Source organism: Mobula hypostoma, chromosome 1, assembly GCF_963921235.1.
Source record: "Mobula hypostoma chromosome 1, sMobHyp1.1, whole genome shotgun sequence".
NCBI classification, from domain to species: domain Eukaryota; kingdom Metazoa; phylum Chordata; class Chondrichthyes; order Myliobatiformes; family Myliobatidae; genus Mobula; species Mobula hypostoma.
Window position 1 is genome coordinate 92,309,906 of NC_086097.1, and position 27,562 is coordinate 92,337,467.

Consider the following 27,562-nt stretch of genomic DNA (forward strand, 5'->3'; position numbering starts at 1 on the left):
GCTTTTGTATCTTCAGCATGTTGGGAGGGAGCTGAAGAGAGAGTGACCAGGTTGGGTGGCACCTTTGATTATATTAGCTGCTTTAATGAGTCTGGAAGAAGTGTAGACGGAGTCCATGGAGGTGCGGCTAGATTTCTTTGTGCTGAGTTGTATCTGCAACTCTTTGCAGCTTCTTGCGGTCTCAGATAGAGCAGTTGCCATACCGTGCTCGATGCGTCTGCAAGGACTCTTTCTGCCACTGCTTAATTAATGTCCTAATGTCTAATGACTACTTAATGTCTTGATGGAGACAGACGTGAGAAGCAGAGGAACGTCTGGAGAAATTTCTGAAATGCCCGGTTCACTGCCATTGCTACGGTGCGATCGAGAATCTCCGGAGGGTAGGCCCCAAAATCCCTGGCTTTGCCTGCTGCTGGTGACCAAGGCTGAGGTCGAAGCGTTCGGATAGAAATGGTGCTCGGTACTCGGTGTCGGAGGGCTGATCAGAGCTCGAAGTTTTCGGACAACTCAGAGTCGGACTGTGGTCGGGCATGGCAGGAAGAGTTTTTCTTCCTTCTCCCGTCAGCGTGAGATGTGGGACTTTCGAGAGACTTTGAACTTTTTTACTGTGCCATGGACTGTTCTTCAAGTTATGGTATTGTTGCATTTTTGTAACTATATGTTATAATTATGTGGTTTTGTTAGTTTTTCAGTCTCGGTTTGTCCTGTTTCTGTGATATCACACCGCTGGAATATTGTATCATTTCTTAATGCATGCATTACTAAATGACAATAAAATAAGGCTGCATGTCCTCGTAATCAAATCTAATTAAGTTCTATCTCACTTTAGTCATGTGGCTCACTGGAACCATGACCGAAATCATTTACCTGATAATGTGGTACTGCTCGTGGAACCTAGAAGATATGTATACCCAGAAGTTTTCTCACCAAGACTCACTTTGTCACTTAATAACTTCCTGCCAATCACTTTAACAGATACTCCACCTCATTTCACTTTATGTACATAAGCAAATCTTGTGTGTATATACAGCCGCACTCAAGCAGTTACTTGTGTTTTTGTAGAATTGCTTTATCTTTATATTGTGTTTTTTTATTGTGTTTTTTTTTAAATGCTTCTTTGGATCCAGAGTAACAATCATTTCATTCCCCTTTACACTCGTGTACTGAAGACTGGCAATAAACAGTCTTGAATCTGAAAGCATTTGCCATGTTTTCTACAATTGTGAATAACCCTCAGTAGTATTTTGTGTGTTGTGAAGCACTTTGAAAGGTCAGAGGTCATGATAATGCTAGAGAAATGTAAATTTTATAGAGCCCTACAATGTGGAAGCAGAGCCTTTAGCCAATCAGCGTCCATGCTTTTCATTTGCATTAACCCAGTTTCATTCCTTCCGCATTCTTACCATCACCACCCCTAGATTCCACAGTGGCCAATTAACCTGCCAACTCACACATCTTTGGGATGTGGGAGGAGACCCACACAGTCACAAGCAGATCCTGCAAACTCCACACAGACAGCACCAGAGGCCAGGATTCAGCTGACGTCACTTGACCTGTGAGGCAGCAGCTCTGCTGGTTGTATCACTGTGCTGACCTGCCACATTGTCTTTTACCATTTTATGTTTGGGCATACAAATTCTACAAGGGGAAAAAAAACTAAGTGATGTTTTAAAAATGTTCATGGGAGCAACCTTTGATTCATAAACTGCAATTGTCTGGCTAGAGAAAGCTAAATAAACATCTCTAGGCCTAGATAAGAGACAGCACTGCCCCACTATTTGATAGACCTCTGTCTCTGTCGTCTATGTGAAGCTTCAGTAATAGAAGTAGTCATGCCTTTGAGGAGGATGCAGCAAGCAGAGGGATTTATCTCACAAGTTACTTCGGGGCAAAGGGAGCATAAGCATTTTTAAAATTCCAGATGTAATTGTGCTTGTGAGTAGCAGAGATGTTTAGATCCCAAAATTAGCATTGACTAGTTAGTTACTATAGCATGATGTCTTCACCACCTCAGTAACATCTCCTTGATCATGCAACTAATAAAAATATATCGGAGTTCTGGAACGTTCAGCTGGCCCGATATCCCTGCATAGCACATACAAAATGCTGGAGGAACTCAGCAGATCAGGCAGCATCTATGGAGGGGAATAAACGGTCAATAATTTGGGCTAAGACACTTCATGTCATCTCAGCTATATGTGTATCTAGCACTAGTCAGGCCTCAACAACTTTTCAGGGAGTGTGTTCAAAGTTCCTCAAAGGAAGGCTTGCTTTCTGACATCGGAATCAGGTTTAACATCACCAGTATATGTCATGAAATGTGTTGCTTTACAGCAGCAATGGATTGCAACACATAGTAATAAACACTATCAATTGCAATACGTGTGTGTCTATAGTGCAAAAAGAGGGGAAAATACTGAACAAGTGCTCATGGGTTTATTGTCCATTCAGAAATCTGATGGGGAGGAAGAAGCTGTTTCTGAAATGATGAGTGTGTGTCTTCAAGCTCCTGTATCTCCACTTTGGTGGAAATAAGAAGAGGGCACATCCTGGTTGATTGGGGGGAGGGGTCCTTAATGATGGATGCTGCCTTTTGAGGTATTGCCTTTAAAGGCGTCCAGGATGCAGGGGAGGCTGGTGCCCATGATGGAGCTGGCTGAGTTTACAACTTTCTGCAGCTTTTGCTGATCCCATGAGTGGCCCCTCCATACCCGGTGGTGATGCAACCAGTTAGCATGCTCTCCAATGTACATCTGTAGAAATTTACAATTGCCTTTGGTGATATACCAAACTCCTGATGAAATATACCCACTGCTGAGCTGCCTTTGTAATTGCCTCAATATGTTGGGCCTAGGATAGATCCCCAGTGAGAAATCCTCCATCATCTACAAGTAATATAAATTTCCATGGAAATTATTCCACACCCCCAACCCTGTTCTCAATTTCCCCACTAGAGTGGAGAGCCTCTCTGCCTTTTACCTGCTCAAATCGCAGCACCGTCTTAACTATCTCAACTGCTTGCCCCTTCCAAACTCCTATATGCAAGGGAATTTATTTTGGACTGTGCATGGGTTTCCACAAAAGATGGTTTACATTTTTACTTTTCTTTTCTAATCCAGTCTTAACATAAATTTGCCTGGAAGGATTGTTGTCAAATTACCAAAGCCCCTACATCAGTAAACAATATTGTATGCAGGTTTAATGGATGGATGAATTTGGCTAAAGAAATGTTCTCAGCATTGATTGTCTTGATGACAGCATAGAAGGGTGCAACTTTATTCAATTTCCCATGCTCTTTAAAAAACTATCCGATTAACTCTACTCTCTGGTCTTCTACCATAGTCCCACAACTTGTTTTCCCTTGTAAGTTGATTTTTGTTTGAGTTCTGCTGTTGAATCTGTTTCTACAAATATATTTCATGGAGTTCAACCACATCACAACAACCCACTGCATGCAAAATAATTCTCCCCTTTCCTCTAGTTCTTTATGGAGGCAGATATTTTAAGTATAACACATAGTGATTTCTAGCTACATGCTGATAGCAACTATAATTATGTAGACACTTCATTGTGTGCAGTATTTTGAGATCTGTCAAAGTGATAAGGTATTATATAGATGCAAGTATAGTATCACAAGACACTAGTATCTGTTCAACCAATGCTGTTTTGCGTCATATCATATGAATTAAAATAGGCAGGAAAGCTAACTTGTCATTTCCTACACTGGGAAAACACAGCAACATGATCATTAAAATGTGTCACTGATCAGAAGTACAGTAGTATAGTGGTTAGCACATTTTACAGTACAGCCAACCCCAGTTCAATTCCCATCACTGCCTGTAAGGAACTTGTACATTCTCCCCTACACTGCAAGAGCTTCCAGGTGCTCTGGTTTCCTCCCACAGTCCAAAGGTGTACCGGTATTGTGCTGTAGGATTTCTATGTTTCTAAATTGTCCCGTGATTAGGCTAGGGGAAATCAGGGATCGTTGGGAGTTGTAGCTCAAAGGATCTATTCCGCGCTGTATCTCAGTAAAATGAAAAAAAAGCGACTATTACATGTAACCTCCCATCAATTTGGTCACTGAGTATAAAAGCTGGGAAATCATGTTTGGTTAGGCCACATTAGGAGTATTGTGGGAAGTTCTTGTTGCCTCACTAGTTAAAGAATGAGGAGTCAGAAAAATTTTTACCAGGACCTTCCCTGGATTGGAGTGTATTCACTATAAAGTGAGTTTGGACAAACTTGGATTACTTTTCTGGAGTGTTGGATGCTGAGGAGGACCCTGTATAAATATGTAAATTATGAGAGGCATAGATGGGACAGATAAAACATAGAAATTTACAGCGCATTACAGGCCCTTCGGCCCACAATGTTGGCCGACCATGTAAGCTACTCTACAGACTGCCTACAATTTCCCTACCGCAGAGCCCACTATTTCTCCAAGGCCCATGTACCTATCTAAGAGTCTCTTAAAAGACCCTATTGTATCTCCCTCTACCACCTTCGCTGGCAGTGTATTCCACACACCCACCACTCTGTGTGTGAGAAACTTACCCTGACATCCCCTAAGTACCTATTTCCAAGCATCTTAAAACTACACACCCTCGAGTTAGCCATTTCAACCCTGGGAAAAAGCCTCTGGCCATCCACACAATCAATGCCTCTCATCATCTTATACACCTCTATCAGGTCGCTTCTCATCCTCCTTCCGCCAAGTTCACTCAACCTATTCTCATCAGGCATGCTCCCCAATCCAGGCAACATCCTTGTAAATCTCCTCTGCACTCTCTCTATAGTATCCCACATCCTTCCTGTAGTGAGGTGACCAGAACTGAGCACAGTACTCCAAGTGGGGTCTGACCAAGATAGTCAATCCTCTGCCCCCCCCACCCCCCAATGTCAAAAACCAGAGAGCATAGCTTTAAGGGAGAGGGGGGAAAGTTTAAAAAGGATATGCAAGGCAAGTGCTTTTTACACTTAGATTGGGGGATGCTTGGAATGTGCTGCCAGAAGTGGAAGAATCAGATGCAATAGTGATGGTTAACAGGTTTTTGGACAGACACACGAGCAGGAAACTGACAGAGGAATGCTGGCTATGTGCAGGTAAAGGGGATTAGTTAGATTTGCATCATGATTGGCACCAACACTGAGGGCTGAAGGGCCCATTCCTACCACAACATTGCGTTTAATGGTTGCACTGACCCGCGGCTCCATATACAAGTTAGACAATAAACAAAATGAGTGTGCAGCAAGCAAACTGGATTTCTGATGCCCTTCCTCCACCTGGTCTTCAACCAATGACTTCTCCTCTGCCCATTACCCAGCTATGAACACCACTCAGCATGTTACAGATATCAGCCTTCCCTCCATGGATCTCCTCTACACTTCTTGCAGCCAGCATAATCAAAGACCCCACCCACCCTGAACAACCCTTTGCCCCTCCAAACAGGCAGAATATTAAAAGACCTAAAAGGATGCACCACCAGCTACAAAGAGGACAGCTTCTACCCCACTGTTTGAACAGTTCCGTAGTATGATAAGTGATAAGCTGGGAGTCTGACCTCAAAATCTACCTCACTGTGACCTTGTATCTTATTGCCTGCCTGCACTGCACTTCCTCAGTCATTGTAACACTTTATTCTGCATTGCTATTGCTTTCCCTTGTACTACCTCAATGCACTGTTGTAATGAATGATCTGTATGGATGACAAAGTTTTTTTGCTGTAACTCAGTACGTGACAATAATAAACCAATTTACAGCCTCACTGAATAACCCTCTTTCCTTCCTCTGTAATTACTTGGCCACAGCTTAAAGGTGCCTTGAGTTACTTGTCTCAACAACTTAATATTAAAATGCTTTCCAGGTCATACCTTTCCACACTAAAGAATGTTATCCAGAATTCCTAACCGGATTTATACATACTTTATATTGTTTTGAAGTATTTTCTGTACATTCACCCTACAGCACTCTAAGTTTGAGTCAAACATCTCACAGCGTTCCCTGTTCTAAAGATCTGCAGCCTGGCCAATATTTCCTGGTAACTGAAGGACTACTACATGTCATACATTTTCCAGGTTTTGGATGGATATTGATTTTAGGTGGAGCTGAACAAGAGAGAGGAGAGAGAGAGAAATTGCCTTTAAACTCATGAGAGAGCATAGACCATCAACTTTTTGCTGTTGATGTTTCTGTAGCAGGCAATTTCTTTTTTACGAGGTCCAGTTGCCAGCTCAACACTCAACCCAGCACGGATGGAAAGTGTGCTTGGGAGCCAGCTGGATTCGAACTCAGGACCTTCCGCCCCAAAGTCCAGCACTGATGTCTCTACACCACCAGCTGGATCATTAATTTTGTTCGGTCTGCATGATCATCTGTAATTGTTCATTAGAACCAGATTCCAAAGGCTTCTTTGGGACTCAGACCCATCAACATGAGCTGTCTTTCTGAAATGCGCTCCGTGCTGTGAAATCCACAAGGATGCATTTCCTGTACTAATGTTACCCTCTACTTCCTTGCCCTCCTCATCTGCTGAGCAGACATGCTGTGATGATTTGTGCAACAGTTCGCTATTGGCGGAGGGTAGGAGAACTTCCCCTCGGGGGACCTGGGGTGGTGTGTGTTTCACTGAGCAGGGTTGTACAGCATGGTTTACGAGGTCACTTGCCATTTCCATGGCCCTCAAGTTCATGAAAAGCTGCAGCCCTCTGAGTATTCAGAGGGGCTGCTTCTCAAGTTCTGATTGCACCAACCCTACTCTTCTGATCTTTAATCCACATGATCTTTATGTACAAAACTTAATTTCTGTGCATTTCACTATTGAGTCCAATCTCTCAGACTCCTTGGGACACACCCTATCACTTAGCACCGCAGAATCCATTCATTATCAACAATACCCTTATGGAAAATATCCCTCCCTCCACCCCCCACCAACACCTTCCTCTGAATATCTGCAAGCATGTGTCATGTACACACTGTCCCTGGGTTAGGAATGCCCAATGCATGAACACCAGTACATAGAATAATCTCCCATAATATTATTGTTGGTCCTTTCCACGCTTTGTGGTGTATTGGGCAGCAACCGAGCCCTTTCATTAGCATTTGTGTGTGTGTTTTTTGAGGCTGAGTTGCTAGCTCAACCCTCAACCCAGCACAGATGTAAAGCGTGCAAGCAGCCAGCTGAATTCAAACCCGCGACCACTTGCTCCAAAGCCACTACACCACTGGCCAGCTACAATATTATTACATTCAAATTAATTATTTCTTATCAGGCTTTTGTGGAGGTAGTCACCACATTCTGTATTTTCAGATTTGTGGACAAAAGTGATGAATGTCTGTAAAAATGAAACCCATTCATTACACAACAGTGCCCTGCATGACTATGACTCATTCATGGTTGACGCGTAACACGACCAGGATAACAGAGCGGATGAGCTGATGGGAGGGGTTGTGAGGGGTTTTGGTGGGGTGGGAAGAGAAGCTATAAAAAATGTTTTCTTTTAACTTGACGATGGTCTAAGCACAATAGAGGGAGATGCTCCGGAAACCAAGACGCAGGAGCAATTTGGGCAGAAAGAAGATTGCATTCGTAGGAGTGGTGTACAGAATTCCCAACAGACACAGATGGACCAAGCACAGATCAGAAGAGAACGATGATGGTCATGGGGGAGTTCTAATCTACACAGAAGTCTGATTGATTGCCGAGCTTGGCAAAATGTTTGCAGATGTTTTGACTCTAATGGAGAAACCAACATCAATGCGCAGTTGAGGGTGCTGTTGTTACGTACCCCATAACTGGGTTGCCAAACCAGCAGAAATGGATCACTCAGTTGGAGTCTGGATTGCTAGAACTAAGAAAGTTTTATTAAAGAAACAAGCAACACAGTACTCTAATCAAAAGGATAATAAATGCAATAGTTCAGCAATGATAAACATACATGTACACAGAATTAAGATAACAGGATCAATCAAGCTCTATCGTTGTCTAGGGGTAAATGACCAGTTTCAAAGTGACGCACAGTTCAGTTCAGTTCGCAGTAATCGCTGCCGTGGCGATGGACAGTGGGGGGGAAGGAGAGAGAGAGCAAAACGAATGAATATTCAAAACGGCTTCCACACAGACCTTTGCAGTCAGCTTTCGGGCGAGTCCTTTGTGATGTCATCTGAAGTCACCGACCGTGACCCCTCCGTTTCCAGATACGATCGTTTCTCTGCGGTGAACCCGGCACCCAGGCAAGAGTGGACACACACCAGGTTCCCGCCGATCGTGCCTTTCCACCCTGTGCATCTATGGCTTGGTCCCGCAACTGGCCTTCCAAAAACTTCCCACCGACTTGTGAGAGACGCACCGCTTCCAGGGTCTCGTTACCTCCGGTGTCGTGTGTGTTGCCTTAGCGAACCTGTCCCTTTTTATCCCCCTGCTGGGGTATCGCCTTGTCCATCACTTCAAACAGTTCAGGGTTCAAAGGGGGAGCCGATCTTGACAGCTCTCCTTCCCCTTCATTAACATCTCCAAATGCTGCTCCATTGTTTTCCTTATCTCTCTCTCTCTCCTGAAGACAGGTGGCAGACCAACTGCTGATTCCACTGGTGCCAGCACAGGACAGCTAACATCTTAATCTATGTGTATTCTCGTCACACTTCCCCCCTTTAAGGATTTTTACCGGGGGTAAAAATTACAAACATGAATACATTATTCGATACACTCAAATATACATCTTTATCAGCTATTTGGCTAATACAGCGAATTTGAAGTTGTCAACACCTGACAGACAGTCAGCTATCACATTTTCTGTTCCTTTTATATGTGTTATTAATAATCCCTTAGACCAGGCTCCAACTTAGCAAACTTTATAGTGGCCAAAAACACTGATGAATTGTGATCAATGTAACCTCTCATTTGGTCTCGTCCCGGACCACAATAACAAGGGTCGTCCCATTCCGACTTAGTTTTCTCTCGCAAGGGCTTAGCAGGAGGGGGAGGGGTAGTAACCGCAGAGTTATTGCAAAACTTCCTACAGTACCCCACCATCTCCAAGAGCCTTCTGAGGGCCCTCTTGTCTGTCGGGGTTGGGATGTCAGAGATAGCCCGCACTTTAGCTTGCATCGCTGCCAGCTGCTCCTGTGTCACCACAATTCCCAGGTAAGTGACCTTTGTATGGCCAAACTCATTTTTTTCAAGGTTCACTATCAAGCTGGCTTCAGACAGCCGTATTACATCGCCAATACACACACCTGTGTTCGTCAGCCCTTTAGTCACTGAATTACTCATTCTATAGGGTTGTTGCTCGCTCGGCTGACCTAGTGTAACAAGCACCACCCAACGTCCCAGTTCTTTGCATTGCCTCGGGACAATCAAACATACGCGTGCGAGTCGTTTAATTACTTCTCCTAAAGAGTCGCTTTTTTCGGGGATTAAGGGAGAGACCTTATCAGCAGAGCTGGCCAAAACAATAGCCTTCTCCCATCTGGTCAATACCATACTCATCTTTTCAAAATGTTTTTTTTTCTCTTACCGGGGGGCCCCTAGCTTCATTGATTTCCGCGCTAACACCGACTAGGTTTGTTAGCATATCAAAAGCCTGTGACCGTCTCAGTTCGCGTCGGCCATAATCAATAACATCCTTCCTCCTGGGCAGCCGGTAAACCTCTTTCATGATTCCACCAACTGTTTCCTCCAACACCGCAAAATGTCCACCGGGGGGTACCTCGTGGGCCAGGTTAAAAACCTCATCCCCATAACTCTTTTGCACCACCCCCTATTCCTCATCTGCGGGCACGGTACTTGGTCTCCCTTTCTTCCTTAGCACTTCCTCCTCCACACAATAGCCTACTAGTTCCCTTGTTAAGTCTGTGTCAGAGAGAGCAGTCTCTGCCAAAATCATCAGCCCCTCGTCTCGCTTCTGCGCCTGCACAAATTCTTTCCTGGCTAATTCTAAGTCTGTCTCAGCTCCCTCACTACCTCTTGTTTCACTACACTCCTTCTTTTCACTTTCTACCCCCTTCTCGTACAAGGCTGGCAGAAACGTCTCAGCTAAATTTACTACCGCAGTCCCGTGATGAACCTGTGAGTCCATGGGCAGGGCCTCAATGCTGGCAGGCTGACCTGTCAATCTCAAGGCTGGGAACACGATTCCCCCGGCGAGGTCATTACCGAGCAAGACTTCCACGCCTTTCATCGGTAATTTGGGCCTCACCCCGATCGTGACTAGTCCAGAGACCAGGTTGCTTTGTAAGCGTATCTGGTGCAAAGGGACTGCCTCTGTCCCTTCCCCAATACCTTTGACCTTGACCTCCCCAGTCTGGGTCTCTGAGCTAAACTCTAATACACTCTTCAGTATCAGTGACTGACACGCTCCCGTGTCTCTCCAGATCTGCACTGGAACTGGTTTTAACCCCTCCTTCACTGACACCAATCCGGCCAAGATAAACCTCTCGCGCCCTTCCTGAACTTTGGCAGACCTTTCCTCTCCTAGCGGTTCGTTTACCAGCTCGATACAGCCAGTCAAAATCGCCGTTTTTCCTTTTCCCGTCTCCTTCTTTGGGGCAAAGCACCTGGACGCAAAGTGTCCGACTTTCCCGCAATTATAATAGACGACCCCAGGAGACTTCCTACCAGACTGCTCCCGGCCTACCTTATCCTTCTCACTAGTCCCCGGCTTACTTTCTGACTTTTCTGGCAGACTCTCCCCACCATCCTGACTACCCTTCTGGTAGCCTTTACTTGGGGCAAACTTCATTTTATGCGTCAACGCATACTCATCCGCTAACTTAGCAGTTGCGGCTAACGTGGCTGCCTCTTTCTCATCTAGGTAGGGTCTCATACCCTCAGGGACACAACCTTTAAACTGCTCAATCAGGATCAGCTGTAGCAGTCTGTCATAATCCCCCTCTACCCCCTTCGAGGCGCACCAACGCTCACAATATGTCTGCATCTCACGGGCAAACTCTAAATACGTGCGGTCCCACTGCTTCCTCGCATTCCGGAACCAACTCATAAATCCTGAGGATGGCCTCCTTCACCACCTCATACCTCTGGGCATCTTCCACGGACAAAGCTGAGTAAGTTTGTTGGGCTTTCCCTTTCAGTACACTCTGAAGCAAAACATCCCACTTATCCCTCGGCCAGTCCTGACTTGTAGCAACTTTTTCGAAATGGAGAAAGTACCGATCCACGTCGGTATCGTCAAATGGGGGAACCAGCCTAACCTCCTGGGTCGCCCGGAACCCTCCACCTTGGTTCGGCACGGGCCCCTGCTCTGCCCTCATCTTTAACTTCTCCAGCTCAAATTCCCTTTCCCTCTGTTTCTCCTCTCGCTCCAACTGTCTCTCTCTCTCTCTCCTGCCTTTCTAACTCTCTCTCCTTCTCTTCTTGCTCCAACTGTCTATCCCTCTCTTTCTCTTCTCGCTCCAACTGCCGTACCCGGAACTTGTGCTCGAGTCTCAGTTTTTCAAGCTGCACCTGTACCGCGTCTCCAGCAGGTTTTTCAATAGACACCACCTCCAGCTCGCCTTGGGGAAACACACCTTTAGATACATAGTGCTCTACGATAGCTCTGTGTATCTCCTCTCTCCTCATTGTCGACTTCCCCTTAGCAAGATTCAACCGTTTGGCCACAGCTACCAATTCCGATTTCCTGGCATCCTCTAATGCCTCCAAGGTCGGCACCTTTATAATTTCCTCAGCCTCCATTTCTGCTGTTTGTCTTTTCTTTCTTTCAGGAATTTTGACCCAATCAATTTACTCCGTCCCAAATTTAGCGTTTAAAATCGCGGACGAGAACCCCACTTATGTTACGTACCCCGTAACTGGGTTGCCAAACCAGCAGAAATGGATCACTCAGTTGGAGTCTGGATTACTAGAACTAAGAAAGTTTTATTAAAGAAACAAGCAACACAGTACTCTAATCAAAAGGATAATGAATGCAACAGTTCAGCAATGATAAACATACATGTACACAGAATTAAGATAACAGGATCAATCAAGCTCTATCGTTGTCTAGGGGTAAATGACCAGTTTCAAAGTGACGCACGGTTCAGTTCAGTTCGCAGTAATCGCTGCCATGGCGATGGACAGTGGGGGGAAGGAGAGAGAGAGCAAAACGAATGAATATTCAAAACGGCTTCCACACACAGACCTTCGCAGTCAGCTTTCGGGCGAGTCCTTTGTGATGTCATCTGAGGTCACTGACCATGACCCCTCCGTTTCCAGATACGATCGTTTCTCTGTGGTGAACCCGGCACCCAGGCAAGGGTGGACACACACCAGGTTCCCGCCGATCGTGCCTTTCCACCCTGTGCGTCTATGGCCTGGGCCCGCAACCGGCCTTCCAAAACTTCCCACTGACTTGTGGGAGACGCACCGCTTCCAGGGTCTCGTTACCTCGGGTGTCGTATGTGTTGCCTTAGCGAACCTGTCCCTTTTTATCCCCCTGCTGGGGTATCGCCTGTCCATCACTTCAAACAGTTCGGGGTTCAAAGGGGGAGCCGATCTTGACAGCTCTCCTTCCCCTTCATTAACATCTCCAAATGCTGTTCCATTGTTAACCTTATCTCTCTCTCTCTTTCCTGAAGACAGGTGGCAGACCAACTGCTGATCCCACTGGTGCCAGCACAGGCCAGCTAACATCTTAATCTATGTGTATTCTTGTCACACTGTCTCCTCAGAATGCTTCTCTGGGGTCCGAATGGATATTGATTAGACGTCGTGATCTGGTTGGCTGGTTCAAAACACTGAGCAGTTCAGCAGTAAAAGATTCTGATTGGCTAGCTTCGAGGGAGGGCTGTTGGACATGTCTGCTTCGCTGACCAGATCCCAAGATTACTGGCGGTTCTAGATTGTTGACGTCGTTGTTTCCTCTTTCCTCTGTCAGGGTTCATAGACCAGATATATGCTGATGTGTTTATTGATGGATCCTTCTGTAGAGGACCACGCTTAGAGAAATTCTCGTTCTTGCTTGAGTCAAGACGCTGGATGTCGTCCATTTGAAATGGTGTCCTTCTTCATCTTCATGAGCTAATACTAGCGAGAGTGGGCCGTACCTTCTGCTCGTTAGCTGATGTTCGGGTAGCCTGGTCGATAGTTCTCTTCCTGTCTGACCAAGGTAGTACTTGTCGCAGTCACTACACTGGATTTTGTAGGTAACATTTGTTCTATCAGTCACATTTTGTTGAGCTTTGAGCTTGCATCAGTTTGCGAGCAATTGATGTGTTGCTGAAACAGTCTTGCTGTCATTTCCAAAACTTTCATTATCAACGGCAATACAATTTGTTTATTCATCATTCGTGTAGTTTGTATATTCAGGTGTCTGACCTTGAGGTACCTTTAGATGAGGCTTCTTGGAAATCTGTTCTGTTGAAACGTCTTGAAGAGGTCTTTTTCTTCATCAAGCTTTGTGTCTGTGTTGTAATGGGGCCCAACCCTCTTGAATAAGATCTTCACACAGCTTTTTTGTGTCACTTTGTGTGATTGCTATCGTGTGAAGTTCAGAATTTGATCGGAGCATGTCGTTTTCCTGTAGACGACGTCTGTAATTGACCAGCAGTAGTTCTCTTGATAAGAACATCCAAGAATGCGAGCTGGCTTTCCTTTTCAATTTCCATCTACATCTCTGCTATACATACAAACTCAAAGGGATAAAGGTAACGAAGGCGTAGAGCTTGAAGAGTGTGTCGAGAATGGTTTCAGGATAGAACTGTACATCTTGGTGCCAACCAGACAGCTGGCACCAGACTGGACAAACTTACTCCAATCTACACAATTTAATTTCACATTCATGGGTCCAAAGTTAAGATTTTATACTTGAATTGGGGAAATCTGAGGACATGAAGCAGTGAGCTGGCAAATTCTATTAAAGATTGGTCAATTGAAATGCAGTGGTAAATACTTAGAGGATCCTTCTAAATGTTCAGGATAAAAATACTCCAATACAAAGACTCCAAGGGTAGGAATCATCACTGACGGCTAATTTATGGAGGTAAAGACAGCAAAAAATGGCAGGAAAGACAGCTGGGCAGAATATGAAGCAAAGAATAATTAAAAGGAAGGGGTGGGGGGTGGGGGAGAAAAGAGACATCAAAGCACAAGACCAAGCTAATTAGAAATACGAAAAGTGGTAATAGTCAATCTAAGAATTGCTATGGATATTTAAAAGAGCATAAGAGAGATTTGGTCCTATTGAAAATGAGTCTGGGAAATTAATATTAAAAAATATTTATTTCAAGCGATACCGATTTTTATTCCTAAATCTTTTTTTGATATTATTGACTCTAAAATTTCTTCTTATATATGGCAAAATAGAAATCCCAGATTAAATAAAAGATACTTACAGAAATCTAAGAAAGAAGGTGGTTTGGCATTGCCTGTCCTAAGATTTTACTGCTGGGCAATTAATATCCGATACTTAATATTTTGGACACAAGATTGGAATATAACTCCAAGCCCACATTGGGTAAACCTTGAAGGCTATTCTGTACAAGGGTTTTCTTTAGCCTCCATTTTAGGAACTTCATTGCCTTTTGCACTATCTAAATTGAACAAACAAATCTTCAACCCTATAGTTAAACATACATTGCGAATATGGTTTCAATTTCGTAAATATTTTGGCCTGAATAAATTTATGTTATCAAGTCCTATTATGTCTAATTTTTTTTTCCAACCTTCGGTAATAGACCAAGCCTTTTTGATATGGAAAACGAAAGGCATAATATGTTTTCGCGATTTATTTTTGGATAACTGCTTTATGTCTTTTGAGCAGTTATCTGAGAAATTTGATTTGCCTAGATCCCACTTTTTTAGATACTTACAAATAAGAAATTTTTAAAATATTACGTTGCCTACCTTTCCGACTTCCAATCCTTCTGGCACTCTTGATAAAATTTTAGGCTTTAATCCTTTGCAGAAGGGATTAATAGCAATAATTTATGATATAATTATGAAATTACAGCCAGATATATCTGATAAGATTAAAAATGAATGGGAAAGGGAACTTCAACTTTCCCTACCTACAGAGAAATGGGAAAAAATTTTTCAATTAGTTAGTACTTCTTCTATATGTGCTAAACATACTTTAATACAATTTAAAGTAGTACACAGAGCTCATATGTCCAAAGATAAACTAGTTCATTTTTATTCCCATATAAACCCTACTTGTGATAGATGTCACTCTGAAGTGGCTTCTTTAACTCATATGATTTGGTCCTGTCCACTTTTGGAAAAATATTGGAAAGACATTTTTGCTATTATTTCAACAGTTCTATGCTTTGATTTACAACCCCATCCTATTACGGCAATTTTTGGATTGCCAATGGTAGATCATAGATCTTTGTCTTCTTCAGCCTGTCGAATGATAGCTTTTGTTACTTTAATGGCGAGAAGATCTATTTTGTTGAACTGGGAGGAAACTAATCCTCCAACTACATTCCAATGGTTTTCTCAAACCGTATTAAGTTTAAACTTGGAAAAAATTAGAAGTGATATTTTTGACCCTTCAGTTAAATTTGAAGAAACTTGGAAACCTTTTATACAACATTTTCATATGATGTAATCTGACCTTTCTGAATCTTTTTTCTAAACTTAAATTATATGAGGAGAGGAGCGGAGTTAATGACATTGTTGAACATGTTCGATATAAGCTGTTGGTCTAGCCCTGTTTTGTTTCTTTTTCTTGGGATTTTTTTTTCTTTTTTTTTCTTTTGGGGCTTTTTTTGTTCATATATATTTTTTTCTTTTTATTTCTTTTTTAATGTTTAATCTCATTATGAGTTTGGAAGTCTTTTATATCTGTGTTACTTAAAATTCATTTTATATATGTTGATGAACATTTTTCCAATTTCTGCATACCAACTTTGTTATTGAGTTTGTAATTTTGAAAAATTAATAAAAAGATTTAAAAAGAAAAGAAAGAAAAAATAAGGTAAATGAATTCAACAGGCATCTTGCATCAGTCTTTACTGATATAAGCAACATCCCGGAATATAGCTGTAGATGGTCGGAAGAGATTGCTGACTTACAAGTCCCAGGTGGGAAAGGTTCCACTAGTTTGGAAAATAGCACATGTAATTCCTTTGCTCAAAAAGAGAGAGAAGCAGAAAGCAGGAAAATACAGGCTAGTTACTTTAACATTTGTCATCAGCAAAAACATTAGAAGCTTTTATTAAAAATGTTACAGCAGGGCACTTGGGAAACTTCATGGAATCAGGCAAAGTCAACATGGTTTATGAAACAGAAATAATGTTTGACCAAGTTGCTTGTTATTTGAAGAAGCAATCTGTGCTGTGGAAAAATGAGAACTGCTGGACGTATTAGACAGATTTCCAGGTGTTTGATAAATTGCCGTATTAAAGGTAATGATGAAAAATAAAAGCTCAGAGTGTAGAAGGTTGGACAGAGGATTGGTTGGTTAATAGGAAACAGTGCTAGCATGATGGCATCTTTATCTAGTTTCCAAAACCTGACACGTGATGTGACACAAATGACTTGGATGAGGACTGAAGGTATGGTTGATAAATTTGCTGTTAGCACAATAATGGTTACAGAACAAGCAAGTTGTGACAAGGACATAAAGAAGCCACAAGGGCTATAGACAGGTTAAATGAATGGGCAAAAATGGAGTCTGTTTTACCAGGAAACATAGAAAGATTAACTAGGAGGTGAGAGATTGAAGAATTGAGATGTTAAAGAATCTGTGTGTCCTAGTGCAAGATTCGCTGACAGCTGGTGTGCGGGTATAGGATGAAATCGGAAAGCTAACAGAATATTATTGTTATCGCTTCAGGAAATCGAATGCAAAAGTAAAGAGGCTAAGCTTCATTTATAAGGTGCATTGGTGAGATTACATCCAGTGCAAAATATTGGTCTCCTTTAAGGAAGGGTGTTCATGCTGCTCAGAGAATATTTTTGATGCTGATAGCTGGAATGGGAAGGTTTCCTGGAATCTGGAATGGAGGAATGGTAGTATAGGATAGATACTGGAGTTTAAATGAATGAGAAGAAACAAATGAAACAAGGTGGCTATGTAGAGGATTTTTCTTCTTGTACGGGTAAATCTAGAACCAGGGACCACTGCCTAATCAAAGGGATCAAGTGTTTATGTCATCTTCCTTTATGTTTTCCCTCGGAAGGCGGTTTATGTTTGGAACACACTTACTCAAAAGATTGTTTAAGTCGCAGGCAGATAGATGACTGACACACTAGGGAAAAGAAATGTTGCGAGCCATAAACATAATGCAACTTGGAGGTTACAATGAGATCAGCCATTTTATCAAATGGCTCAAAGGACAAAGTGGTCTACTCATGTCGAAGGTCAAGATCTTTGGAAAATTGCTACCAAGGCCACCAGAAAAAAGTATTTTAAACTATTCTGTTTTGAAATAGTGTTGAGTATATTGAACAACAATCCAAGAGGCAGCTGATACAGTTTTGGTTCGCTATTTCATGCAAACGACAGAGGGCTGCAGATTGAACTAAGGGTTAGGAACACAATCCTCTGTGTGGGATTTGAAGCTTCAGGCTTCCCTAATATAGAATTTCCTTACATTGGGCCAGTGCTGGCTGATGCCAGAAAACACGAAGAGATTTTTGTAAACCAAAAACACTGGAAATATGATACCAAAACAAGGAAATATTGACCTTTGGGACCATTCAAGATGGAGAAATGAAAGTACAGTACTACAACTAAACCAACTGGCGTGCAGCCAGTAAGGGCTGATTGTTACACAGAATTAAGGATTTTCCCCCGATTGTTGGAGGAGAGAACAACTTCTCAGGGTAGCAGTTGATTGGATTCCACTTAAATTTTGGGTTTGATTAATTTAATAAGAGGTTGTTATAGCCCTTTAGGTATTATGATACCCCTGCTGAAAATGAACTAGACAGAATGATACTATATTCCTTCCTTTGATTCATAGAGCAACACGGAACCAGGCCCTTCAGCCACCATATCCATGCCAACGATCAAGGGCCCATCAAGCACTTGGTCCACAGTCATCCATGGCTTGATGATTCAAGAACACATCCTGATAGTTTTACAAAAGGTTGCATTCAAGATCATAGCCATGCTTCAGGTGAAAATATTTAATTCTCACTTAAACCCATGCCCTCTGGCTTTCAATGTGTCTCATTAGCAGGTCTCAAGTTCAAACTTACTATCAAATGTCATGCATAGACTCAGGGTCACTTTATTAGATAAGCCTGTGTACCTGGTTGTTAATGTAAATATCTAATCAGTCTATTGCATGCAGCAACACAAGGCACAAAAGCATGCAGACATTGTCAAGAGGTTCTGTTGTTCAGACAAAAGTTTAGAATGGGGAAGAAACGTGATCCAAGTGGCTTTGACTGTGGAATGATTGTTGGTGCCAAACAGGATGGTTTAAGCATCCCAGAAACTACTGATCCCCTGTGATTTTCATGCACAATAGCATCTGTAGTTTAAAGAGAATGGTGGAAAAAACAAATAGCGTCCAGTGAGCAGCAATTTTGTGAGCAAAACTGACTTGTTATTAAGCGAGGTCGGAGAAGAATGGCCAGACTGTTTCAAGCTGACAGCAAGGCGACAGAAACAATAGTGGTGTGCCGAATATACAAACATATTGAACCTTGAAGTGGATGGGCTACATCAACAGAAGACTACAAACGTACACAGAGGACACTTTATTAGGTACGGGAGGTATCTAATGAAGTGGTCACAGAATGTGCATTGGGTACAAATGCCATGAAATCCATAAACACATCAATTATATTGACTGAACTTGCCTGTTGTGCAATATGATTAAAATCATGTGGTTGCCTGATTATTCATAAAGGCAATAAAAATGTTAAGAAATCCTGCAAAACAACATTTCCTATAAACAGATGTTAGAAACTAGAATGAGCTTTTAAAATGAAAATAAGCACAACGTTAATGTTTTTAAAAACTTTTAAACTGTTCCTTCCACCCCTTCCCATAATGTTGGTGCCTCCTTCCTCCAGTATCTCCCAGGTAGTATTACTGTTTCACCAGCCGTGTCCAAGATCACCGACTGGCTCTTTCACCTAGGCTGTTCAAAGTTAAAACCACTCTTACTCCATGTTGCCCATTTTGCCAGTACAGAGGGGTGACTGGGAGAGGAAGGGGGTTGTCCTGGTAGAAGGAAAACATCCCAGCACAAGGTGCACAGATGGGTCCCTGGGGGCTTGCATGACTTAACCACTCACAGTGAAAAGGAACAAAACCACAGACAAAGCATATAAAATGAGGGAAATAAGTTCTGGTGAAAGATGGAGAGGAAGGGGTGAAATCATTTGACAATGAAAAACTTCTGAAGGAGAAGTTCTTAATGAAAGGGAATTGTCCCATGAGAGAGCCTCTGGTTTCACATTAAGATGCAAACTTGGGGCATTCCAATTCACTAGAGAACATGCATTTGTCTAAATGAGTGTGGCTCAGTTTGCAGTTTTACTTCACCTTGAGCTACAGCCTCCACTAATGCAGCAATTATTGCAGAACAGAACAACACAGCCGGGATTCTGTACTGCAGCAGCATTCCTGCAAATTTGTCTCAGCCTAACTTTTGTACTTGCCCTGGCCATAGCAACACCATTGAACAGTAACAACATTAGCACACAAGTCCTGCCAGATAAAAGAAAAAAATCACCTCATGTACAGTCTTTTGAGCCCATTAGCATGTACCCTGACACACTGTACCTGCTATACCATACATTAAAAGATTGCCCAAGCATGTTTTAGCAAGAAAAATTGTTATATCAGCATATTTTCTTTCAGGGTTCTCCAAAGCACATTATAACCGAAGTATCTTCCAAGATCAAAGTTAATTGCAATGCTGCAAGATGCCGTGGCCAATGTACACATAGTAAGCTCTCATAAAAAACTATCATGTGTTTGATGATCTTGTTGAGGAACAAATATTGGCAGAATCTAATACTAAAGAAGTACCTTGTTCTTCAAATGCCACTGGACAGTGCATCATAGGGAATGGCTTGGTTAGTATTGCACCAGTATCACTGATGCACTGAATTTCTCTCAGTACTGCACTGGACTGTCAGCCTTTTTATTGTGTTGATTGTACAGGATACAAACTTTCCAGAGCTAGAGACAAAGTGGCTACCACTGGATATCTGCTAACACACCAGAGGATGTATCACACTGACTGGATGTTTGCAGCCCTATTCACACTAATTAGCACCATTTAGACCCAAAAGCAGAACCAATATTCTACTGATACTTACAGTAAACTTAGAAAGCAACATCCAGCCCCCAAATAATAAAGCCACTCTGATCTTGCTATCATAAACCATTAATAACCTATAGGCAACAGCCAGAGACCATTCCACAAATCCACCAAAAAACTCCAGCCATCGAATCCAACATGAAACCCACTATACTGACTCCAGTGTTAAAAGAATCCACATTGATGCCACCATGCAGGCTCCAAAGACTGAACAGAGCCTAATGACCATCCTATTCAAATAGTAGTTCAGACTATCTACACCATGAGAACCTTTCACCCAAAAATCTCCAAAATCTGATTTCTTTTCTTCTTCTGAGTGCTGACATGATGCCACAAATGGAAGATTCCACAAGGCGCTAGGAAGTTTCCCAGACGATATGCAAGTCTCTGTGCACCTCAGACAGTTCTGGGAAGTGACCTCACATATGTAATGAACAGAAGTTAATGAAAATTAGAACACTACATGAAGTGAAAAATGACGATTACTGTCACGTACTGAAAGAGTGGATTCAGTGTCAAAGTGAACATACACTGGTTAATGGTACACTGATCATGGAACAAGCAAAGATCCATCACAATGAATTGAAAAGTGAAGGTAATTGTGAAAATTCAGCCGTCAGCTTGCATAAATTAAAGAAAAGACACAGCATAAAATTTCTGAAGCACCTGATCACCAAGCAGCAGAAAATTTAATTGGTTTGCTGAGATCATCACTGATGAAAACCTAACACCAGAACAAGTCTACAATCTGATTGTTTTTATGCCTTACATAAAACCTTTAAAAAGAGTTGACCGTAATTCTTAAATCAAAGCAAGACATTGTAAGTGAAGATTGAAAACCTGCTATTGTTTGTTGTTCAACAGCTGATTCAGGTATTCTCTCCCGATGCTGCTCTGCTGGTTTTGTTACCCTGCACATATTATAGTTTCATTATATTAATGGTATGGAATAATCTTTACTGTTAAGTACCTGTGTGATGAAGTGCAAGACAAAGACTGGTTACTGGTAGCACATAAATTCGGGGTCGGAAATGATGGTCACCCCAAGGTATCTTATTATACATTCCAAAAGCCAACAAAAATATCTGAAATCTGAAATAATTCTGGCCCCAAGCAATTCAAATAAGGGGTACACAACCTGTACAAACCAGCATGCTATCCCCATAATAAAACCCACCATAATAATCCCACTATCAAATCAATACTAATTGACCCCCCAATAAACCACACAATAATAACCTCATCAGCTTAAACCTGCCATAAATTCCTCAACATGAAGCCCATTATAGAAGTCACTGGAATAACAAAATATATAGAAACAGAAAACCTACAGCACAATAAAGGCCCTTCAGCCCACAAAGCTGTGCTAAACATGTCCTTACATTAGAACTGCCTAGCCTTACCCATAGCCCTCTATTTTTCTAAGCTCCATGTACCTATCCAGGAGTCTCTTATAAGACCCTATCATATCCGCCTCCATCGCTGCCACCAGCAGCCCATTCCACGCACTCACCACTCTCTGCGTAAAAAAAAAACTTACCCCTGACATCTCCTCTGTACCTACTTCCAAACACCTTAAAACTATGCCCTCTCATGCTAGCCGTTTCAGCCCTGGGAAAAAACTTCTGACTATACACATGATCAATGCCTCTCATCATCTTGTACACCTCTATCAGGTGACCTCTCACCCTCAGCCTTTTTTTTGCTTGGAGACACAAAGTTCACTCAACCTATTCTCATAAGGCATGCTCCCCAATACAGGCAACATCCTTGTAAATCTCCTCTGCACCCTTTCTATGGTTTCCATGTCCTTCCTGTAGTGAGGTGACCAGAATTGAGCATAGTACTCTAGGAGGGGTCTGATCAGGGTCCTATATAGCTGCAACATTACCTCTCAGCTCTTAAACTCAATCCCACGGTCGATGAAGGTCTGCACCGTATGTCTTCTTAACCACAGGGTCAACCTGTGTAGCAGTTTTGAGTGTCCTATGGACTTAGATCCCAAGATCCCTCTGATCCTCCACACTGCCAAGAATCTTGCCATTAATGCTATATTCTGCCATCATATTTGACCTACCAAAATGAACCACCACATACTTAACTGGGTTGAACTCCATCTGCCACTTATCAGCCCAGTTTTGCATCCTATCAATGTCCCGCTGTAACCTCTGACTGCCCTCCACACTATTCACAACACCCCCAACCTTTGTGTCATCAGCAAACTTACTAACCCATCCCTCCACTTCCTCATCCAGGTCATTTATAAAAATCACAAAGAGAAGGGGTCCCAGAATAGATCCCTGAGACACACCACTGGCCACCAGCCTCCATGCAGAATATGACCCGTCTACAACCACTCTTTGCCTTCTGTGGGCAAGCCAGTTCTGGATCCACAAAGCAATGTCCCCTTGGATCCCACTCTTCCTTGCTTTCTCAATAAGTCTGGCATGGGGTACCTTATCAAATGCCTTGCTGAAATCCATATACACTACATCTATGGCTCTACCTTCAATGTGTTTATCACATCTTCAAAAAATTCAATGAGGCTCATAAGGCATGACCTGCCTTTGACAAAGCCATGTTGACTATTCCTAATCATTTTATACCTCTCCAAATGTTCATAAATCCTGCATCTCAGGATCTTCTCCGTCGACTTACCAACCACTGAAGTAAGACTCGCTAGTCTATAATTTCCTGGGCTATCCCTACTGCCTTTCTTCATTAAGAGAACAACACCTGCAACCCTCTAATCCTCTGGAATCTCTCCCATCCTCATTGATGATGCAAAGATCATCGCCAGAGGCTCAACAATCTCCTCCCTCACACCCACAGTAGCCTGGGGTGCATCCCATCTAGTCCTGATGACTTATCCAACTTGATGCTTTCCAAAAGCTCCAGTACATCTTCTTCCTTAATATCTACATGCTCAAGCTTTTCAGTCCACTGCAAGTCATCCCTACAATTGCCAAGATCCTTTTTTGTAGTGAATACTGAAGCAAAGTATTCATTAAGTACCTCTACCATCTCCCCTGGTTCCATACACACTTTTCCACTGTCAAACTTGATTCATCTCATTCTCTCACATCTTATCCTCTTGCTCTTCACATACTTACAGAATGCCTTGGGGTTTTCCTTAATCCTGTCTGCCAAGGCCTTCTCATGGCCCCTTCTGTCTCCTAATTTCTTTCTTAAGCTCCTTCCTGTTAGCCTTATAATCTTCTAGATCTCTATCATTACCAAGCTTTTTGAACCTTCTGTAAACTGCTCTTTTCTTCTTGACTATATTTACAACAGGCTTTGTACACCACTGTTCCTGTACCCTACCATCTTTTCCCTGTCTCACTGGAACGCATCTACGTAGAACCCCACACAAATATCCCCTGAACATTTGCCACATTTCTTCCATACGTTTCCCTGAGAACATCTGTTTCCAAGTTATGCTTCCAAGTTCCTGCCTGATGGCCTCATATTCCCCCTTACTCCAATTAAATGATTCCCTAACTTGTCTGTTCCTGTCCCTCTCCAATGCTATGGTAAAGGAGATAGAATTGCGATCACTGTCTCCAAAATGCTCTTCCACTGAGAGACCCGACACCTGACCAGGTTCATTTCCCAATACCAGATTAAGTACAGCCTCTCCGTTTGTAGGATTATCTACATATTGTGTCAGGAAACCTTCCTGAACACAGCTAACAAACTCCACCCCTTCTAAACCCCTCACTCTAGGGAAATGCCAATCAATATTTTGGAAATTAAAATCTCTCACCACAACAACCCTGTTATTATTACTCCTTTCCAGAATCTGTCTCCCTATCTGCTCTTCGATTTCCTGGCTATTATTGGGTAGTCTATAAAAACACCCAGTAGAGTTATTGACCCCCTCCTATTCCTTACTTCCACCCACAGAGACTCTGGAGAACCCCTCCATGACTTCCTCCTTTTCTGCAGCTGTGAAACTATCTCTGATCAGCAGTGCCACATCCCCACCTTTTTTGCCTCCCCCCCACCCCCGTCCCTTCTGAAACTTCTAAAGCCTGGCACTTGAAGTAGCCATTCCTGCCCCTGCACCATCCAAGTCTCTGTAATGGCACAACATCATAGCTCCAAATGCTGATCCACACTCTGAGCTCACCCGCTTCATTCATGATACCCCTCGCATTAAAATAGACACATCTTAAACCATTGGTCTGAGTTCGTCCCTTCTCTATTACCTGCCTATCCTCCCTTTTGTGCTTTCTCCAACCTTCCTCTATTTGTGAGCCAACCTCCCTTCCTCTGTCACATCAGTTCAGTTCCCAACCCCCAGCAATTCTACTTTAAACTCTCCCCAATAGCCTTAGCAAACCTCCCCACCAGGATACTGGTTCCCCTCAGATTCAAGTGCAGCCCATCCCTTTTGTACAGGTCACACCTACCCCAGAAGAGGTCCCAATGATCCAGAAATCTGAATCCCTGCCCCCTGCTCCAATCCCTCACCCACGCATTTATCCTCCACCTCATTCTATTCCTATACTCATTGACACATGGCACAGGCAGTAATCCCGCGATTACTACCTTTGAGGTCCTACTTCTCAACTTCCTTCCTAACTCCCTGTAGTCTGCTTTCAGGACCTCCTCCCTTTTCCTACCTATGTCATTGGTACCAATATGTACCACGACCCTGGCATCTGGGAGGCAAACTACCATGTGTTTCTTTCCTGCGTCCACAGAATCCCTTGTCTGACCCCCTAACTATAGAGTCCCCTATGACTGCTGCCATCCTCTTCTTTTCCCTACCCTTATGAGCCACAGGGCCAGACTCTGTGCCAGAGGCATGGCCACTGTTGCTTCCCCCAGGTATGCTGTCCCCCCCAACAGTACTCAAACAGGAGTACTTTGCCATACAACACATACACTTTCCATTAGAACAACCACACTGACACTGCCAGATTACTCCAGCACGAGTCCACCAGTTAACATACACCGACCCCAACAAAGAACCCACACCATACAGAATAAAACCCATTATACCCATCCTTTTGTAAATCCTGCCATATTAGTCCCAACAATAAAAATGTGACTGTGTCAGCTTGATAAAACCCCACTGTACCTCCTCAGCACAAAACACCAACCCACGATGAAAGCTGGTGTACTGACCCCATCCAAAGACCTCTACTCTTCTTAATCTAACAAACATATCAAAATTAAATACATCTCTTTCACCCTACCATTAAATCCTAAAAACTGACATCATTCCAAGCCTTTCTTTCTGACCTGAGCACAAATCCCAGCACCAACTCCACCATCAAGATCTAGCAGTGACCCAGTGTGTGTACACTAACCAGACTCACCTTCCCACGAAATCTATTATGATCACACTACAAAGCCACACCAAACGACTATAATTCAACACACCAACATTGCAAAATATATCATACCGTCCCAATATTTACACACTCCCCATCTCATTGACCCTACTATGAAATCCATTACATTCTCTCCACGGCAGATAATTTGAAGTAAAACCCACCTTGCTGGAAATCCCACCACTGCACAACTTCAACCGCACAGTTCTTACCGTAACACTAAGCACCCCCCTCCCTGAACTCTTAATGGTCTGTCCTTGCAATGAGATCTACTACTGTGGGTCAACCAACCCCCATTATAAAAGCCTCCATCCTGACCAGCCACCATACCGAAAATCACACTAATGATGACCTCATCAGAAAATTCTGCCGTATTAAAACCACCATGCAACTCAACTAAATGACCCACCCATCACAAGATCCAACACGGTGCCCCCCCCCCAGGAAGCCCATAAGTTGGCCCCACAATAAGACGAACACTCGCCACAAGAAAGCCCTCTACATGGAGCGTATCATAAAACTCCAATCAAACTGACGGCACAAACACCACCGTGGTGCATCATGTAGACCACCCAACAGGACCACTTCAGTGTAAACTCACCTTTAACCTAAGCACACCGACCTCCGTCAATACACTCATCAATACAGACTCTGTGTGTGTGTGTGTGTGTGTGTGTGTGTGTGTGTGTGTGTGTGTGTGTGTGTCCCACTATAAAACATACACCGTTCTCACTACGAGTCCCTTCTCACTGACACCAGTCTAACCTTCACCACTCTGACACCACCGTAACTCTGCAACTACCATCACTCCCGCAGCACAATCCCAACATACTCACACCATACACATCCCCTCCGTCCCTTTCATTTTACCCCAGTACGGTGAACCCCGTTCATGATTATTCCATATCACATGCCATGCAATAAGGTACCCCACAAAGAAATTGAGATTTGGCCCGCTCATAAAATCCACGCCATTTCTGCTCAGGGAATACTACTTTTTTCCCGTACCCCGTTTCTGCCTGACCTCAGTCCTACCTGAATCGAAGGGACAGGGATTGGGATTCAGACCCTTGGGACAAAGCGGAGGCATGTGTCTACTTACCCAAGGAAAGGAGCAGGTAAAGCATTAGGAGGTGGGGGCGGGCTGCCACCGGTGTTGAGCCCATGGCTCCGCCAGAGCCGTGTCGTAGAGTTCTCCCTCTTGCCTTCAGTCCCGTACTGATGTGCTTTCTGACTCGGGGAGTGGATGCTGCGCTGCTCTGCTCTGCTCCAACGGAGCGACGCCCGACACTGCCGACACTCGTGGAGTTACACGTTAGACTCTTCTCCAAAACTAAATCATATGACCCGCTTAATTTAATCGAGCCAAAGAAAAATCTCTCAATCAGAGCTGCAAAGATGCGTCATCTTATTCAGACTGAACTTCTGACAGACATCGGATGTGAATTCAGCACTCTTTTCAACGACCCCCTTGTATTGAAATAGAGGAGCGCGCTTGTACTACGCATTCGCCACTATGCTTTAAAATATTGTGTTGGTGATGCATCCACACTTCAAATAAATTAAATCAATCACATTTAACCAAAACATTCTCGCCCGTTCAGCACTCCTCTATTTTAATGCCCAGCAAGCTGCCGTGAAACGACCTGCAATAGTTTAGTACCTATCACGGTCTTACGGGTAGTCCGAGCGCATTTTACAAGCTACTGTTGTATAGAGTTGTCGTCACTGCTGTAATGGAGAACAACACCCAGGGCTTTAATAGAGTCGAAACGGAGACTGCTGCTTGGAGCAAGTCTCTTCGGAATGGTCACTTGGAAATACGGTTGCCAACGCGGAGTTCAGAACCACAGGGAACTGAGGTGGGCATAATAAATGCAGAGGATGGAGGGAGAGGGGCGAGAAAGCTATGCGCGGAGGTAGATGAGGAAAGGCTGTGTATGAACCGCAACATCACAAAATGTGATTAGCCCTAATTACACTCTCC

At 43.2% G+C, this 27,562-nt stretch overlaps 1 protein-coding gene across 3 annotated transcripts in view; it reads right to left on the reverse strand.

Annotated features, from left to right (window-relative positions):
• Positions 1 to 27,245, reverse strand: part of ltk (leukocyte receptor tyrosine kinase) — a 252,845-nt gene extending 225,600 nt beyond the window's left edge. For all 3 annotated transcript variants that reach the window (XM_063052657.1, XM_063052650.1, XM_063052662.1), the window contains exon 1: positions 26,678 to 27,245. In XM_063052657.1, coding sequence (XP_062908727.1) covers positions 26,678 to 26,741 — 64 coding nt within the window. In that variant the 5' untranslated portion in view covers positions 26,742 to 27,245. The remainder of the gene's footprint in view (positions 1 to 26,677) is intronic.
• Positions 27,246 to 27,562: the final 317 nt, after the last annotated feature.